Source organism: Lutra lutra, chromosome 11, assembly GCF_902655055.1.
Source record: "Lutra lutra chromosome 11, mLutLut1.2, whole genome shotgun sequence".
Classification (NCBI taxonomy): domain Eukaryota; kingdom Metazoa; phylum Chordata; class Mammalia; order Carnivora; family Mustelidae; genus Lutra; species Lutra lutra.
In genome coordinates this window covers 81,167,540-81,187,663 of record NC_062288.1, presented here as the reverse complement: position 1 = coordinate 81,187,663, position 20,124 = coordinate 81,167,540, and the positions used below count along the sequence as shown (strand labels likewise).

General features: G+C 39.8%; 1 protein-coding gene across 11 annotated transcripts in view; it reads right to left on the bottom strand.

The window, feature by feature from the left end:
* The window catches only part of ASB15 (ankyrin repeat and SOCS box containing 15), a 31,322-nt gene extending 11,541 nt beyond the window's left edge, over window positions 1–19,781 (bottom strand). For 2 of the 11 annotated variants that reach the window (XM_047695149.1, XM_047695159.1), the window contains exons 1-7: window positions 19,648–19,781; window positions 14,525–14,597; window positions 9,457–9,520; window positions 7,615–7,723; window positions 5,936–5,991; window positions 5,714–5,845; window positions 4,007–4,165 (exon numbers count right to left, since the gene is read on the bottom strand). In XM_047695149.1, the coding sequence (XP_047551105.1) occupies window positions 4,007–4,165; window positions 5,714–5,845; window positions 5,936–5,991; window positions 7,615–7,721 (454 nt within the window). In that variant the 5' untranslated portion in view covers window positions 7,722–7,723; window positions 9,457–9,520; window positions 14,525–14,597; window positions 19,648–19,781. Of the gene's footprint in view, window positions 1–4,006; window positions 4,166–5,713; window positions 5,846–5,935; window positions 5,992–7,614; window positions 7,753–9,456; window positions 9,521–14,524; window positions 14,598–19,076; window positions 19,243–19,647 lie in introns of all 11 variants that reach the window. The other 9 variants (XM_047695150.1, XM_047695151.1, XM_047695157.1 and 6 more) reach the window with 9 other exon arrangements.
* Between the last annotated feature and the right edge of the window lie 343 nt (window positions 19,782–20,124).

Below are 20,124 nucleotides of genomic sequence, written 5' to 3'. Positions count from 1 at the left end.
ATCACTTCTAAAATCCTGGTGCCACACGTGTAAATGTTTATTAAGTCCCCTCCTCACCCCCGAGAACGATTTTTTGTTTTGTTTTGTTTTCCTCCACCAAACAAAGCATCGAGTATTAAATGAACTTCCCTTTCCCGTGATCTTAATGGGGGGTTAGCAATGAGAATGCTCGTGGGTTTTTTGGAGGGTAAGAGAGAGCAAGAGAGAGCAGGGGGAGACTCCTAAGCAGGTCCCGTGCCCAGAGCAAGCCCGCACCCCGGGACTCAATCTCACGACCTTAGATCACAACCTGAGTCGAAATCAAGAATCGGTGGCTTAACCCCCAGAGCTCCCTAGGCACCCCAGCAATGAGAATGCTAAGAATCTAGATACATCTGTTGTAAACAGGGGAAGTAGAGGACAATGAATGTACTGCAGTGTAAGAGATCCACTAGATCAGACGTGTCTCTGCCATTTTCTTACAGTTAAAAGCTCGCCCCTCCCCCCACTTTGAGTTATTAAGAGACTGTCCCACTTTAGATATAAATGATTCTGGAAGATGTAATATCTTTTTCTCTTATCATTAAGTAAAATCTCTTTTTAAAGATGTATTTATGATAGAGAGTGCGCGCTTTCGCACGCATGCTCTCACGCAGACGCACGTAGACAGACGCACGCACGCACGCACGTGCACGAGGGAGGGGTAGGGGAGGGTCAGAGGGACAGACTTCAAGCAGGCACCGCGCTGATTCAGGGCTGGTTCAGGGCTCCCGCACCGGAACGTGAGATAAGCAATGACCTGAGCTGAATCCAAGGGTCAGGCGCTCCACCCACTGAGGCACCCAAGCGTCCCAGTAAGTAAAATGTTAGTAAGAAACAGAGAAGGACGAGGGCTACTCCCTGCTAATGGAGGTAAATACAGTTTCATTCGTTCATTCATTCATTCACTCGTTCAGCTCCTGCGCTCTGGCTGTATGAAAGGTGCACTGTTGCCTTACACTGTGGAGGGCAGGACAAAGACAGACTTGGTTCTCACTCATGGAATTTATAGTCTAGGGAAGAAGCCTATAATGTCTTCTATTTGAAGAGAGACTCAGAGTCCAGGTCTTTGCCGGGAAAGGCAGGAGGAGATGGGGGGGCCATGTAGAACATCCTGGGGAGCAAGCGGGCAGAATCCAGAAAGCATCAAAGGCCAAGGCGAGGGAAAGAGCTCCCGCAGGAGGACGAAGACTAGCTCTGCCTACTTCATTCGGAGGCAGGCAAGCCATCACTGTGGTGAGATTTCACGTTTTCTCCCGCTCACTAAGTAGAGTCTGTTGACAAATGCCTTCCTCTGAATTGCCCACCTGCCACTGGCAGCTCTAATTAGAGTGAATGACCTCATCCTAGCTGGTGTCATTGCAGAGAAAAACATCAATAAGTGAAATGAACTAAGACATGTGTGTTCTCATTTATCTTCTTGCTCCTATTGCATTTTTTTTTTGGAAAAAAAAAAGCATTAGAATAATGAATCTCTTCCATCATAATCTATTTTCCTTTTGTTTGACTCAGAAAACATGTTGATTAGAGATATTAGTCTTTCATCATGAAAATAATATCACATATAGGCCACAACTTAAAATAATGTTAAAAATAAAAACTTACATGCCATTTTACCTGTTTTGGAACTACAAATATATTTACTTCCTGTAGAAATAATAATGCAAACCACAGGGAATCCCTCCCAACCTAACCCGTGAAGACATTCTTAATCAATAAATGACTGAAATAATGAAAACTAATAAGGCACACAGTATTTGTGTAACATAACTAAGTAAAATAAAACTTGAATAATTTACACAGTAAAAATAAATATATATCTACATATCTTCAAAAATAATGCTTAACAAAACCAAACTTCAGTGGAAGAGTTCGGGAATTAGAGACTTTTGTTTACATTATAGACACTTTTGAACACTTTATAGTTTGCTGGCACTTTTCCTTTTTATTCTAAATTTCTGTCATTTTCTTTCTCTGGTATATGTGTTTTGCTCATGTAATTGTCTTATTATCAACACTGATTTATCTTGTGACTCATAAGACATACAAGTAGAGAAGAGACATTTTTCTGAGGTTTCTTGGTAAGGATTGCAGATTGAAAGAGGAGATAGAGGGAAGAGGATGTATATTGATTTGTGAGAAACAAAATGTCTGAAGAATATTACCTGCGCTGTAAATGGCATAAGGTTGTAGGACAGTTGAGGGCAGTGGAACTGAGATGTGCTCCCTGGTTCCCTGGGCTTCCTCTTTTCCCCTGGGGCCCCAGTGGCCAGGACAATCCTGAACTGGAGAAAGGTGACACCAACTTTGGAGGGTGGGCAGAGAGGGAATCTGAGTGCAAAATACCCTTAGTAAGCATCAGATCACAAATTAGATAGTTAGCACTCAGCAAGTAACTGTGTGATAACTCTAATACATCAAAGTACTACAAGGAAGGGCCAGATGGCTGATGGGGGGAGAAGAGTCCTGGTGGGACCTAAAGTGATACTTGTTTGGCCATCTAAGGATATTCTATAATAAAGACAAAGAGGATGGCATAGGGCTAAGAAAAATAAAAATGACATTACAAAGAAAAATCCAAAATGGCATATTTTTCTCTTACCTCTCCTTTTATAAGTTAACGGACTGTAAATAGCAAATTTCAAAGTAGCCTATAGAGTCAAGAAGAAAACTGGGAAGGTGTCATGGATAATCCATTTACCTATAGAATCTAAAAATACTTGACACGGGCTCCACAAAGAAGGTCCTGGAGAATGTAACCCAAGAAAATATGTGGAGACATAAGTAAACACCTTCAGAAAATTTCCTTCATGAGATTTTTGTCTTCTCCTGATATTACCATTTAGCTTTAAAAAAAAAATACGATTTCCAGATGTTCTAATTCTATTTTGGCTCTGATAACTCAATGACCAACTTCCTTTCCCACACTTCAGATATTGCTAGAGTAGAGGAAACACATGTACCACTTTGAAATGCATGTAAATGCTTAATGCTCTGTTAAAAGCATTAAAGAAAAACAGAAGCAAATAAAGCAAAAAGAAATCAAGCCAGTGATAATCATGACTTAGTTGTTCCTTAAACACGTGAATTGAGAATAGCAAGTAGAAAATAATTCTACATTTGCATTGTGATGTAGTATATAAACTCTGGAAGTGTGTGTGTGTGTGTGTTTTGCAGAAATCAAATATCTATAGATATCTATAGAACTATCTAGAGAAACAATAGCACATATGTGGATGTCATTGCAAATACCCCCTGTTACATGCCTTTAAACATTATACAGATCACATTAATAGTGGTGATACAACCATAGAAACTGCTCAGGATAAGAGTTCTGGTTTACTTCTAAGAAGCACAACGTTATTGTGACAAATTCCAAAGTGACAGGAAATGTTGTCTCTGGTCATTTGTAATTAATCTCATCTCACTTTTGCAAGCAGACTTGCCAATTTTTATTGGTCAACAAAAATAGCAGGAAACACCGACTGAGAGGAAACTGATAAATGTTACCTTGAGGTTTACCATCATTCCTTGTGTCAGAGGTGGGAACCCCACTGTAGGTGGCCAGTGTTGCATCTATGTGATTAGAATCTGCTGGTGCCTCACTGTTCTGATGTGAACCTGGTGTCTCTCTTTCAAACCCCTTTCTCCCTCTTTCTTCTGGCTACTTACTATACATGCAACCCTACCTACAAGTGGACCCTTCCTAGAGAATATTCTGCTAATACTGGCACTTCTGGCCTCACAAAGCTCCAAGGTTGGATCCCTCCTTGTTAGTTGGTGCTGAAGGATCTTTCACATTTGACCTCTTTGTAGGATTAGAAAACCAAAATCATAGGGGAAATGAGATGAGTGTTAGGGGAGGAGCTCAGGGAATAGAAGGAGATGAGGTCACATAACTTCAATACATAGTGGTTTCCAATATATACTTATTAAATACTTCTTTGTCTCAAACTACAAAAGTTCTAGGGAAAAAAAGGTCATTTACCAATCAGAAGGGGTGTCTCTCCTTTGTCATTTTTGGTGTTTGGCCACACTCCCTTCTCTAGTAAAGTTCTTACATTTTCTACCAGACCAGCTTTGACTGCCAGCGTCAAGGGTGTTTCTCCATCCGAGGTCTTGAACTCCCAGAGTGTCTGGTAGGATGCTGAGATGTGAAAATATTGCATTGAGTTAAAAATCTTTGCTTAAAGGATATCACAGAGATCAGAATAATCCAGCATTACTTTGCATTGCATGAAGTCAAACAATGAAAAAGAAAGATTAAAAGACATGATTTAAACTTTATCAAATGACAGTGCGTATAAATAGATGAGCATGGACTTGACAGCTAGAAAACCAAAATCTGTGTTTCAGGGGATTGGTTTTCTTTTTAATGGATTGCAAGTTCTTATTTTTTTATAAATTGTAACATAACTCCTCAATCCTTTGTATTGTTATTGAAATTGCACCTGAAATTGGTTTTTCTCGAATGAAATCTATGAATGGGGGAGTGAAAATGTATTTGAATACTGTCAGAATATGTTAGAAAATACCATGCTTAGGGCATCTAGGTGGCTCAGGGAGTTAAGCCTCTGCCTTTGCCTTAGGTCATGATCTCAGGGTCCTGGGATCAAGCCCTGCATCAGGCTCTCTGCTCAGCACAGAGCCTGCTTCCCCCCTCCCCACCCCCGCCTGCCTCTCTGCCTACTTGTGACCTCTCTCCCTCTGTCAAATAAATAAATAAAATCTTTTAAAAAAAAAGAAAGAAAATACCATGCTTAACATTAATACCATGTTAACATGCTTAACATTACCTTCTGTATCTATTTGTCTATCTGCTTAGCTATTTTTTTCTGGCTGGCTGGCTGGACAGTTAATTATCAAGTAGCTATGACTGTCTCTATCCTAGAGCATAGAATGAGGGAGCAACATTGAAGGTTATTGGAAGATAGGGCACTCACAAGACATTTTAAAAGTTGTCAAGATGTGACAAATACTGTGCTAGAACATCAGAATTATCAAAATTATTATTAATATTAACTCTGGCTCCATTTAACATGATATTTACTAATGTTTACATTAGGAAAAAAATGTAATATAAGCACAAAATATTGTAAATATACTTGTATGATAATGATTTTTTGAAAATTGTTAACTCAAGAGATACTTACAGATGAAAAATTAAAAACTAACTCCCAAAAGCAAAAACTTTATATTCAAATCAATTAATTCATGATATATATAAACTTTAATTACTTTTAGGTTATAACCACATCTTTGAGCCAACTTCTGTCACTTTCTTAGAAGGATGCAAAGGGTGAACCCTGAACCTCACAAAATGTGCTAATTCCTTTTTTTTTTTTTAGAGAGGGTGTGGATGCAGGAGTTAGGGGGGCGGGGGGAGAGGGAGAGAGGAATCTTAAGCAGGCTCCATGCCCAGTGCAGAGCCTGACATGGGGCTCAATCGCACAATCTTGAGATCTTGACTTGAGCCAAAATCAAGAGTCCGAGGCTTAACTGACCTAGCTACCCAGGCGTCCCATAAAATGTACTAATTTTTATACTCTGAGTATAAAACATGGATATTCTCTTTTTCATATTCCAAATAATCTTTTATTCTACTTTTTCTTTTTGCTTGTTATGTTTGTTGGGAACACTCAAAACTTCTACATTTTTGCTTCGGTTTGGTCAAAGGGATTTTATGTTCTCTTACCATCCAGAACAACTTCAAGTATTTGTTGAATGGGTTGAACAACAGCCTCATGCAATGGAAACCAACCTTTTTCGTCAGCTTCATCCAATGCATATTTATATTTCACATATCCCTGGAGTTCAAGAATGTGACCTAGATTAAACACATGGGCTCGTAACACATCTCTGTCTCAGCAAAGCGAAAGCTCCAACCTGTCCCATTGTAGACACTATACCCATTTACCTTGTTTTATGGCTTCCACAAGTTTTCTGTTTTGATCACTCAGTGGTACAAATCTACTGGAGAAAGAAAAATAAGCCATATTTATCCAAGAGGTGTTGTTAAAAAACCCAAACACTTATATTGAGTTTCTGTACATAATTTTAATAATCGAGATCTATAGGAAATGCACACAACTAGTTTTATCTATTTAAAAAATGTAAGTGTCGGGGCGCCTGGGTGGCTCAGTGGGTTAAGCCGCTGCCTTCGGCTCAGGTCATGATCCCAGGTCCTGGGTTCAAGCCCCGCGTCGGGCTTTCTGCTCAGCAGGGAGCCTGCTTCCTCCTCTCTCTGCCTGCCTCTCTGCCTACTTGTGATTTCTCTCTGTCAAATAAATAAATAAAATCTTTAAAAAAAAAAATGTAAGTGTCTAAGAATCACAGTATATTTATGACACACTAGACATAGGCACATTAGTACAGATGACAGAATTCAAGAGTGTAACACTATCTCTGAAATTAGTTCTAAGCAATGAAAATGGAGTCAAGAATTGTAGTCTGAATCAGAAGAGTTGGGTTCAGGCTTCATGATTTTGTGATTCTGGGGAAGCCAGCTGGCCTCTCTGGGTAGTGATTTCTTCATCTCTAAAATGATGGGACTAAATAGAAAAGTCTCTAAATAGAAAGTTCTTACAATTTTAAAAACTCTATGCTCAATAAAGCTTATTGATTTGAACTTAATATGCTTAGTTGATCCACACTGATGTTAGAGTCTTTAATCAACTGATGTACGAGTGAAAACGGGCTGAGCATTTACTGAACAAACTCCTAGTCGTTGGCCTAATAGGTCGTGGTTTCAACCCTCATGGCAAATCTCTGGTGTGTGTGTTTACTCAAAGGAAACAAGGTATTTCATAACAAATTGATTCAACTCTATTAAGCAGAAACATCTGCTGGCATTCTAGGGTTGTGAAAGCCTTCCTCGGAACTCTGTTGGAGATGAGCAAAAAATTAGAGACCCGATTTAAAGATACTGCGTCCATTTTTAAGAATCTCAAAAGCAATAGTTTTATAGCACAGAATCTATTCAAAAGCACTACTAAATTTCAGAATATAGGATTCTAAATACTACAATAGAATGCAAACTAACATTTGTTTTTGTTAGAAGTATAACGTATGTTGTTCAAGATAGAAATCTACGTTTTCTGTTTCAGACTCTGTAACTCCTGCTCGGCGGGGAGCCTGCTTCCCCCTCTCTGTCTATGCCTGTCTTTCTGCCTACTTGTGATCTCTCTCTCTCTGTGTCAAGTAAATAAATAAAATCTTAAAAAAAAAATATTCAGAGCAGACCTCTGTATACTTATCTATATTTTAGTTGTATAAGCCATACTTGCAGATTTGTTCAAATTACTTATTGTCCTTTTAGATTCTATATTAATTTAAAAAATAGGCAGTCTTATACAAAGTCAACTAAGAATTTCCCATTTAGGTTATTTCCATCTTCCACAGAAGGTGGGGGTTTGTGGAAGATCCTATTATTGAAACCTATGCGTAGTGGCCCTTGCAAAGCCATTGAATTCCCTGCCAGGAAAGAAGAGTAAGCATTTTCCTTGAGGAAGACCCAGGAAGTGTCTTTCCTTTTATCTGACAACAAAATGAATGTCAAAAAGAAATTTTGTTGAGAAGAGTCAACTTGAATGTTACCTTTCAGAATAAAATACAGACTTGCTGGCTTCAATGGCTTCTTGAATACTGAGCTGAATATCATAACTTGTAAGATGGTCTTCATCAGGGTCATCATTAGTATCCATGACTGGATAGAATTTTTGAAAGAAGCAGTTTCTTATTATCAGCAAATGACACAGAACAGTATATACAGTTAATGTGAACAATGCAAAATGAAAAACTAAAATGCATTCATCTTTCCCCATTGAGCAAACATCAAAGCAGTGAACTTTTTAATCCATATTATATATGAAGCCCATCCTAACTTTTGAAAGCTTTGATTACCTGCCCTTTAAGTGTCTGCTTTTTCTAATTTGAGGCTTTTTTTTCCCATTAATGACTATAGTTAGGCTTATAAGAACTCATTTTCCCATGCTTCTGACTTACACTAATTTCAGCCCACCAGTTTTGTGAATCACTGCTCTACAGAGCCCATTAGAAGTTTAAAACTCAAACCAGGAAGAAATAAGATGGAGACAGGAATAGAGAGCAGTAAGCCTTTTCACATTCCTAACTTTTAATTCTGTATCTGCTGTGTTTGCTTATTTGCTAATTGATTCCTTTCCTCATGTCAGTAATGGTTTGCATGGGCTGCCTTGACATGCAGTTACTCTGTTTGTGTTCAACATCTTCTAAGACTCTACGCTCTTTGAGGGAAGGGCTCTACCTCACTCATCTTTGCACCCCTTACGACTCTAGAAGCTGTGTGGCCCAGAGAACTTCACAATGAACATTTGTTGAATTAAAATAGAATAGAAAGTCACAAATGCAGTGGCCTAGCCTTGCGCTCAAGAAATTTAACAGAACAAACAGAGAAGACATGAATGAAACTTTAAACAGAAGGAATTGAGAACTGGGGTACATGGGTGGCTCAGTCAGTTAAGTGTCCAACTCTTGATCTCAGCTCAGGTCTCAATTTGGGGGTCATGAGTTCTTAGGGTCATGAGTTCAAGCCCCATGTTGAGCTCTATGCCTAGTGTGGAGCCTACTTAAAAAAAAAGAAAAAAGGCACTTTGAACTTCAAGCACTATTCTTCCTGAGAAACTACTGTCTAGTTTCATGTATGAAGTGAACAAGTTTCAAAATTCCAGACTTTAAAATACAAGAGAGGGTTATTGTGATTTAAAAAACAAACAAACAAACAAACATCTATAGGCACTTGGATAATCTCCTTATTGACTGGGTCTGTTGGGTGCAATAGACCACATGGTTCTTCCAGTCCTCAGGGAAATCCACCTCTGTGGACTTGTGCTGGCCGTGGAAAGATCATTTCTGACACGTTGGCAAAAGCACATCCTTAATGCAGTTAGGGATGCTGTAACTGCTACTATAGGGCTAAGTGTGGTGAAGACCAACTTTATTAAGAGAGGTTTTGTTGTGGAACCTGCCAGCAGGTAAATTAACCTGGAAAACAATAAGCAGAATAAAAATGAGATTGTGTTTTCCAAGAAGAGCCAAAAACCAAAGAGGCTCCTGGGCTGATTTACATAATTTATTGATGGCTCTTTCAGCTCTCTAATGCACTCACTCATTTCAACCAAATCAGAGCCACCAGAAATAGTGGTGCAGGCTGTGCACTACACATGTGTTCGTGGCCAAGGAAATCCAGCCAAATCTCCCCTTAACAAGTTGTTAATCTGGTAGAGTGCTACACATGCCCCAAGGAAGCAACATCTTCTCATTTGCACCAAAGTGCTATGGTCTGTGCAAACCATAACAAACCAAACTATGGTCTGAACTGACTTGAGCATTTTTCAACAAAAGGAAGTTAAAAAGATGTCTAATCATTTAGTGTTTTGAGTAACAAATGAGGAGAGATACCTTTTAGCAGCTACTCTTCCAATCTTATCCCAAAGTGGCAGGGTCTTAGTCTTCGGTTACTCTCCTTCAGAAAAGAGAAGAATACTGTGGCAGTGATGTTCATGTTGCTTCTCGATCTGAACCCTCACCTGGTTATTGTTTGGTCCCATTTTTTATTTTCTGGCTGGTCTGACAGGGAAAGTTGTAAGGTCTGATGGTCTCAAAGCATCGTTTGAACAATTGAAATAAGGACCATCTTAACTCCATCCCCAGAGGAGACCAACCCTTCTATAAGAGTCTCCATTCCTTCCCCTGCATAGCTCTGTCCATTAGCAGCCACTTTTCTGAAGAAAAACACAAAAATGTAGACTATTTCTCATTGGCTTATGTCTTCCAAATATCAAATTAAAGGAGTGTCTACTAATGGATCAATTGCTCTCTCTTATTTAGAAAGGAAATTTATGGGGCTCCTGGGTGGCTAAGTCATTAAGCATCTGCCTTCGGCTCAGGTCATGATCCCAGGGTCCTGGGACTGAGCCCCACATTGGGCTCCCTGCTCAACGGAGCCTGCTTCTCCCTCTCCCACTCCCCCTGCTTATGTTCCCTCCCTCATTGTCTCCCTCTCTGTCAAATAAGTAAATCTTAGAGAGGAAATTTAGTAAGTGTAGAAATCAAAATAATCCTGTAACTAGGTTTAATGATCCATATGAAATTGTTTTTGATTAATTGTACTTTATGAGCCAAAGTATATGATCTATTTGAAATTTTACATAGTGGTGTGTCTTTCCAAGGAGAAAAAAACAAAAACAGTTTTCTGTGGGCAATTTTCAAAACACAGTTGATATTTGTTTTACTACCTCTCACTGTTCAAGTTTAGCTAAGCTCAAATTTTAAGGATGTTTCTACACATGCCGATAGCCAGGGTGCCTGACCTATGGACAGCCTGCACATGAATTTGATGGCATTGTTTTGATTGTATTTTCATTGTTCTGTACCAGTGCCCTCCTATCATCTTGGAACAGAAAAGAGAGAATGGTGGTAATGTTGGGGGACTGCCCCCATCAGGGGGCAGACTGAGGAAAGCACATTTCCTCACACCGTGAGATCTCAGTCTACTCAAAAAGCCAACATGTGTCCTAAGGGTCTTATTCACCAAATAGATTCAAGTAGTGGTTTGTTTTTATTAATTGTTCATTGGTTTATTTCCTATATCCCCGCCCCCCCCCGAATATAAATCAATAAGAGCAGAGAATTAGTCTGTATCTCCAGTGCCTAGAGAAGCGCCATCTCAAGGTTCATGGTCTCTAAATGTGTGTTGAATGAATGAATGAATGAATGAGGTAATGAAGAACCCACTAACATAAGCGGGGGCCCTGCTTTATTCATACAACTGACTGTGGTACTGAGGTATGGAGCCTTTCTTCCAATGAAACAGGTGTGGTGGCCCACTCTGCTTGGCTTCCTTTTTCTCATTTCTGTGCTCTCATATCTTATCCCTCTACCTTCACCAGCCCCTCCAGCCCTTCCTCACTCAGGACCCACACCGCCTCAGGCCTGGGTCAAGAAGTTCCTCCTGTGGAAGCCTTGCTACAATGTTCCAGGTCCCCCTGGGCCTTCCTTATCTGGGAACATCTCTTCTATGATATTTTTCCATTATCTGAATTTACACTCCTTTTGTATTTGCCTGGCCAATTCCTCACACATTTGTGTTTTGTATTCTCACTTAGATGATTAGTTTCCCGAAGGAAGTATCCTACTTTCTTTTTCTTTTCTGTCTTTCTCTGTACTTTCACCGCTAGTCAACTGGGAGCAAGTGGCTGTTCTCAGGAGAAAGAAGTTGTTGACTCCTTACTTGCAGACAACCCCGGACCTTCAGACAGCACAATTAGATCATGAAGTGTAGCCTGTGGCATTGCCTGCTGCCTTTCTCGCTGGTATCACTGTGGTGATAGGGGGATTGCATGGCCCTGGGATTAGTAATGGGATCCAGAGCCTTTTTACCTATTTAAATCATCAGCTCAGCTCTAACCCTGCTTGAAATTTGGACTTCCAGTAACATAGACTCCTTAGAGAACTGAGTTGATCTGTGGAAAGTTTTGTTTCTGGTTTTTTAGATGTCATTTTAACTACAAACCAGTAGAAAGTTATCTAAGACTTTTAACTCTTTTGTATCCCTAACAACAGCCAGATAGAAATAGTGAGGAAACTCTTAGCAGGTATAACGCCCCTACCTAACACAAGCTTTCTCCAACCTCTCACTCAAAGCTTGAGATGAAATGAAGATCTGTGTGCAGGGCCATTAAAGCGTCAGACAGACAATCAAAGAGCATCATTGGAATGAACCCAGAGACATTGAGATGCAATGAGAAGAGCAAGAGGAGGGGCACCTGGGTGGCTCAGTGGGTTAAAGCCTCTCCCTTAAGCTCAAGCCATGATCTCAGGGTCCTGGGATCGAGCCCCGCATTGGGCTTTCTGCTCATTGTGGAGCCTGCTTCCCCCTCCCTCTCTCTGCCTGCCTCTCTGCCTGCTTGTGATCTCTGTCTGTCAAATAAGTAAATAAATTTTTTTTAAAAAGAGCAAGAGGAGAGTTATTTATCTATATCTCAAATTTAAAATGACCAGGACTCAATTCCAACTGAAGGCTGGCAGTAATCTGTTGTCAGCCTTCATGTAAAAATGTTTAATAAAGTACCAATCAGGAATTTGAGAAAAGGCCAAATAATATTGTGATCTCCTTTAAGACCTATTCACAGGGGCTCCACTTCTCAGTCTAGAGAAATTAACTGACCCTTTCTTTAAAAAAAAAAAAAAATATATATATATATATATATATATATATATATATATATATATACTTTATTTATTTATTTGATGGAAAGAGAGATTACAAATAGGCAGAGAAGCAGGCAGAGAGAGGAGGAAGCAGGCTCCCCGCTGAGCAGAGAGCCCAATGTGGGGCTCGATCCCAGGACCCTGAAATCATGACCTGAGCCGAAGGCAGAGGCTTAACCCACTGAGCCACCCAGGTGCCCCAACTGACCCTTTCTAAATAATGGTTTTGCCAGTCTTATTCTGGAGAAGACCACTAGTGAGATTTATTTGTACCGATACACAGTGGCTGACAAAATAACTAGAACAATTATGCTGGACAATTAACCTTTTCATTTAAAGCATGGCATAACCACTGATAGATGCATGGAAGAAGAAGAATGGATAGAGGAACTGATATATATCATGGAGTATTACACAGCCATCAAAAGGATGAGATCATGCCATTTGCCACAACATGGATGGACCTAGAGCATATTATGCTAAATGAAATCAGTCAGACTGAGAAAGACAAATATTTCATTCAAATTTCATTTCATGATTTCATTCAAATGTGGAATCTAAAATAACAAATGAGTAAACACAATAGAAACAGGATCAGGTCTATAAATACAGAGAGCGAACTGATGGTCACCAAAGGGGGAAGTGGAGAGAGAGAGATATAGGCTTCCAGTTAGGGATGAATAAGTCATGGGAATAAAAGGCACAGTATAGGGAATAGAGTCAATGAGACTGTGGTGGTGTTGTGTGGTGACAGATGGGAGCTACACTCACAGGGAGCACAGCATAACATATGGAGTTGTTGAATCTCTATGTTGTTCACCTGGAACTGAGGTAATGCTGTGGGCCAACTATACGCAAAAGAAATTTATACATAAAGAAAAATAAAGGGCTGGTTAACCTTCCTTAAGGTCAAGAACACATTTGATGAAAGCAATGGATTCTCACCCCAGAAGGATGCATACCCACCCAAAATTCTCGTAAAATTTTGGGGAATTCACGGATCCTCAGAAAGCCCTGTCACATACCCCAGTAAAAACCCACTGAATTAAGGATTTCTGAATGTTAAATGTACTATCCAGATATCAGTAATTGGTAGTTTATTTTACAGGTGGGCTGAGTAAAACCATAGGTTTAGATAGTGGGAAAAGGGTAAGTTAGGTGGTCATGTAAGTTTTGGAGTGTCTTTGGTAATAAGAAAAAAAAAGCCCAGTGATTATGAACCCACTTTGCATACATTGCCGTGCTTTAAACACCCCAGTTTTACTTTGTCGGTATTTTAGATTCGTTTTGCATAAGTTGAAACTGTGGCATTGAGAGGTCAGGAGACCCACCCAGTGTCACAGAACTACTAAGTAGAGACTGGAGAGAGCACATGTACCTTCATTTTTAAGGTCTTTCCGAAGCAGCAGGAAAACAATGCATAGTCTGTTGCCCGTTAAAGAAAACACTTTGATTCTGCTCTTAACAGCCAGCTCAAAATGACAATAACTTCTAAAAATAAATATTAGCTTCCAGGGACACATAAATCTTTCTCTTTGGTGCCCTGCCATAAGGCTTTGTGTTCCGTAGGATGGTCTGCGATGTCCTAAACTTACCTTCATTCTGTACTTTGAATCTGGGAGTCCAAACATTACTGTCTTTACAAAAAGGACCCATATACCAGTGGGGGCCTGACTGAAGTGGTCAGGAGGTTGGGGTGATGTTGCAAGAGATGATGCTGGAGCGAACGTGGGTCCATGACACCTGTCTGCGTTGGGCTCTCTCAACCCCCTCCAACCTGTATTCCCTGCTAGCGCTGCACTGTTGACGAGTCTGTGGGTCCTAAATGGGGCCGGCCCTCACAGTTTCCAGAGTGTTCGGTCACTTCCATGCAAGGAAGGCCTTTGTGTCCAGAAATATCACACTGTCCCCGGCACCTGTCACCCCAGTGTCATTCCGTTGCATCAGTGAGAGATAATGTTCTTTACGGCTCATTGTTCCATGTTCTAGTGTCCCTTTGAAAATGCCAGCCATGCTCTATGGGTTCCCAGGGCAGACCTAGGATCTCTGGGGTTAGTTAGTGAAGGTGGCATGGGGTGGAAAAGAGGACAGAGGGTCTAAGACTGAGTCGAGTGGAAAGTGATAAGGGGGAATAAGAGAAGGGGCATAGTGTAAAACTTAGATTTCCTTACAGGTTTATACACAGCCCCGATCCAAACCCGGAGGTTCTGCTGTGTGGAATGGGGCACTGTCATACCCTGAGGCAATTTTCTCTTACCTTGAAACTGCTATGGTTTCAGAGTGATGTGTTCACCGCCTGGAGGTCCCAGAGAGAATCATCAGCATTTCTCCTATCAGAGGAATAGCGGTTGTGAAAGAGGATTTCTATGTTTTGTTTTTGTTAAGAAAACACAGTTATTGTATTCAAAGCAAAGTTCATTCTTGCTTTCCTGCATTTTGACCCTTGATATGTGTCATTTTAAAGGCATATCGAAATCAATATGAATAGAACTTTGTTAGCACTTTGGTTTTTACTCGGTGGCAACACACTTCTGCTCTTTTAGAATCCTGTGGCACAAAATGGCAAGTCAGACCATTGGCTTCGTTGGACTAATTTTGGTGAATCAACCAGTCAACTAAGAGATTTCCAAGAGTGCTAAAATGCTGTCAGAATTGGGGGTCCAGCCCACAGTTACACAGGTAACTTTTATTTATAAGTATTGTCACAGCAACTCCCTCCACATGGTGTAATCCTATAAATGACAGGGAGAACTAGGCCAGTTCTCCTTCCCCAGTAGAACAACTTACTCTGCTGATAAATTGAACAAAGGTGCATGCACATGTGCATATACACCCATGCGTGCGCGGGCACACACACACACACACAGTTCAAAAAAACGAATGCTGGGGCACCTGGGTGGCTCAGTGGGTTAAAGCATCTGCCTTCGGCTCAGGTCATGATCCCGGGGTCTTGGGATCGAGCCCTGCATCGGGCTCTCTGCTCAGTGGGGAGCCTGCTTCCCCCACCCCTTCTCTGCCTGCCTCTCTGCCTACTTGTGATTTCTCTCTGTTGAAAAATGCTACTTTTATGTAGCATTCATAGAGCCACAACTTGACATTTTAGAAAAGATATAAAAAGAGGCAAAATACACTATCGGCTGAAGAAATGAACGATTAAGTAATCAGATACACGCTATTCTTAAAACTAGCAAATTAATAGATTCACCATGTGTTTCCTATGTCATATATCTTTACAAGTTCACTTCCAGTTTTGGAGCTACATTAACTGAGGCTGAGTTTCTAGGTAAATACACTAGTGATAAGACCTGTCATTTTAGCTTTGCTTATCTCTAGTTTCACAGTACAACATTAGATATTTTTACTCTACTATTGATTTCTATGTCAAATTCCATTACAACAGAGCTATCGGAAGGTGCGTGCTAGTTTGTGAAAATGATACACAGAATAGGAAGAAGCTCTAGAGTCACAAATAGGTGGATTTCTAGAGGAATAGAAACAGAATAGAAAAGAACAGAGCAAGCATGGCCCACAAAAAGGCAACTTATTAATAGATGTGCCCTTATCACAAGCTCAAATAATATGATTTTTTTAAAGCCCTATCCTTTGTTTATAATTCTAAGAATCTATCTTACAGAAATAATCAGAGATGTGGACAAAAAAAATTATATATGAAAATGTTCATCTCAGCCATATTTAACTGCCAAGACACTAGAAACAATCAAATGTCCGACAAGAGGAAATTTGTGTAAGATACTATAGTATACCTAAGCAATGGAAAACTCTACAGTTACTAAAATCCATATCCTTGAAGAATATTTATTGCCATAGATAAAGTGTCATATATGAGAATGATGTTCACTTAATCAGATATTACTGGCCACTTGGAAGGAACTAAAATTGACTTTATGGAACCAAAGTTTACAAAGCTTTCCAGAAAACTGGCCTGGCATCTGGGTCCCAGGCTGTACCTTGCAGGTGGTGAAATAGGTCACTTCCTGACAGGTCAGGGACCTTGGTGACTTTGGTAAGAGAGAAATTTGCACAAATTTATAGTAGAGCAGGTGAAATCTGGTGGAGATAATTTCTTGGCTTGGGGAAGAACAGAAATCTGAAAGACTGATCCATTTACCTGAATCATCCAAGCAAAGGCTTTGATACCAAAGTTATTCTATCTCTCTGCGTGAGACCTCAAGTTCATTTTCCACTAATTAGTGAGTGGCAGCTTCCGAGGAAGGTGAGGCCAGTTACAGACCCAAAAATAGCTACATTTAGTTTAGACAGCTGAGTTCTAGGGTAAGTAAAAAAATGTTTTGACTACATTAATTAACTACAATCACAATAAAAATGAAATGCCTCTAGACGTTAATAAAAGCACTGTTTATGTACCATATATGTATGTGAACACACTGCTACAGTATCTATACTATATGGTATGTGTACAATGTCTATACCAGATATGTGGTATAGACATACTGCTATAGGTACGTGTTCATTTGACATGGCAGCACTTCCTGCCTGGGGCTCAAGTCAAGTCTTTATGCATTCGAATCTCAAACAATAATGAGCCATTGCATTTCTTCATATTTTATTTTGAAATCACATACAGACCACTGATTTCTTTCTGGGGAGATAGTTGGGTATAGCAGTTGGAACTTTGTTCGAATACTGCCCTCTGGATTAGCCGCCTCATTCCCTGTGTTTGATGTGAATAATCAGCAAACATTAGCTAGCATTTTTCTGTAGTTGACCTCCTCTGGAATGAGGAACTAGAATTCTAGAGGTTGTTTGGCAGTTTTAGCTTTATTCCTCACCCTTGAACAGGCACTCTGTCTGACATACTCCTTATTTCCATCTCCCTCCTTGTCTCTAGAATCACCAGACTTCAGACTTGACCATTAGATAGCCTCACCTGTAAATTCCATTTACAACATGCCCCACGAGTAATTGTCCAGCCTCAGCCCTTACCACTAAAGTGACAGAAAGGTTATATCCCCACAGAGCCCTTCGTCTTTGGCCAGCTTTAGCAATTAGGAAAGACAGTGAAGTTGAATCCTGTCTCCTCAAATCATTATTCTGTGATCCTAGTTGTATTCCTCAGGGTCACACTGATAAAATGTTGTTCCTTTGCTACGTGAGGGCCCTTGAAGCATTTCCCCAGGAAGGCAGTTACATCTCCAGTGAGCCTTTTCCTCCTGAGGCAAGACAATTTTTCTTCCTGTGCCATGGGTTCACCTCCCTCTGCCATCTTGATTGCTTTCCTGTAAACACACTTGTTTACCCATTTCTTTCTAAAACTGGCTCTGGACCTTGGGCTCTGATGGGAGCACAATGGCTGTAGTCAGACCAACACATCAAGCAGGTGTGACCACCTCCTTTCCCCTAGATACTATAGATCTGTTAATTTAGCCTAAGCTCAGATGAATTTGGGGGCTATCATGTTACACACTTGATTTGGACCCCTACTGGCCCAAATTGTACATCTCATATTTTTTCTCACATTATTTTACACATTTCTGTACAGGGCTTTTTATTTAAACCTATTACATTTTGTCTTTTCTTTTTCTTTCTTTCTTTCTTTTTCTTTTTTTTAAGATTTGACCTTTATTCCAGTCTGCTAAGATATAATGTGTTTTCTCTCCCTTCAAGTATTGTTCTTTTTGCAGATCTATTGCCATGTCTTCTATAGGTCCTTCTGCTCCATTAATAATGATAAACGTTGAACAGAAATTGGCACAGGCCAGAGAGGCCTTCAGGTTGACACTGATCTATTATTTAGCACCCTTCAAGAAAAGCTGTTTATCCCGTTACAAATCCTCCCAAACACACCACCATCTAGTACTAATGTCTCCTTTTTGATAATGAGACTATCATCAAGAAATGCTCTCAACTACTCTGTTGAAATACAGATGCATAGGGTCTACTGCATTTCCCTTCTCTGCTGAATCTAAAAGTTAAAGGAGGAGTATCCACCCACCAGTTCTTGATGATGATTATTTTTCTTCCTAAGGATTTTCAAACCATCCTATTCATTCATTCAAAAACACGTGTTCAGTGTCCGCTATGTTCCTGGCAGTGCTAGACACAATAGGATCCATGCCCTCAGGGAGTTTGCTGCCTTTAAAAATGCATTCTAGACTTTTCTCTGGAAGCAACATAGGTTGCTCTTCTCCTTTCCAAGGTTTGGCAGGAAGTCAAGCACATAGCACACCCTCAATAAATATTTGTTTTATTGAATTTAATAACTAATACAAGTAACATCCATTGAGTACTTACTGGTGACATACATTATACCAAGTACCTTAGTCAATTTAATTTAATAGACAGTTTTCCCTATTTTACAGATAAGGAAACAGAGGCAGAGTTGTGAGGTAATTTGCCTAAGCTTGCACATCTAGTGAGTGGTGGAGATATGGATCGAAACCCAGTTTTTTGGCATTAGAGGGCACATAGCCTTAACCACTCTACTGTAACCAACGATCCAGCTGCTATAACGAAATTAATGAAAAGAGGTCTCATTTCACAACCCAAAAATTCATAAGTTTTCTAAAAGAGCTTACGCAAACAACCAGCAAGCGTATCAAACAATCTAGTAGAAATATACATATTTTAGGTAAATTTTCATCTGAAAACAAGATATTTATTCCCACAGAAACAACTGAAGTATAAAATTATGATACTTATGATGATAATAAGTCTTCTCAGTGCAAAGCAGAGTTAGGACTTCCTCGTCCACATCCCTCCTATTTCACAGAAATCATTTCATTTTAGATGTAGAAGGTTCTTTAGACGTCATGTGTTCCTTTACGTACCAGATGGGCGATGGGCTCGGGTAAATTCTAAGGGCTGTCCAACCTCAAGATGCTATGATTTATTTTGCAGAAGCAAATTTCCAATTCTACTGAGTTCCTTTTTCTCATCCTAATCAAAAGAACTGAAAGGAATTTTTCAATCTGAACACAAAGCATCCATCTTTTGCTGTAAATGATGAAAAAGCCTTGATAGAAATTCATTTTAATTAGTCACAAAAATCATTTATTTTTTTTCTCAGAAACAAGGGCCTGCTAAGACCCTGCTGAGATTCCATAGTGTGTATACTGATACTTCCTGTAAGCATATTCATCCATAATGTTTTTCTTATGATACTATTATGCTTCATAACTATGCCATGGAATTAATATTCTCTGAACAAACAAAAATAACCCTGCCTTTATTCTCTGATTAGAAAGGCTCTAGAAAGGCAAACCCCCAGGGTGATCAACTGGAAAGAAAGTAATGAGAAGCTACCACAATATGTATTTCCATCCATTTAAAATATTCCCAATATTAAACTACTTAATAAGTGAGTTGGTGAGGTACAGATCAAATATTTCATAATCTCACCTTTTGGAATGATCGTCTTGTCATTCTTATCCAGGGCCTTGCCTTCCTAAACCAGAGGAAGTGCCTTGGAGCCAATGTGTTCCTCTGTGTATCTAAAATTAAGCACCCAGTTGGTGGTTAAATTAAGATCTGACCTTGTACAACTGAAACATAAGCAGTTCCTGGCACACAATAAAGTATTACCCATGACTTCTCTAGACTCTCATCAAAAGAAACATAAGCCCACAGAGGTATAATAAGATTAGCTGTGTCCTGATTGGTTCAAAGAGCTCTCATGAAAACAAATGATCTGCCAACCCAGCTGCCGTGAGGGTTCCTGCTGAGGGAACCAAGCAAAACCACTTTGACAGAATTTTTACCTATCTTAAAAATTAGTTGTTCAAGAGACAAAACTGTCAGTCTTTGAGTCTCTATGTCTCCATATCCAAATCCACTTGTAATCAATTTTAACACACACTATTTCTTGTTCATCTTTTA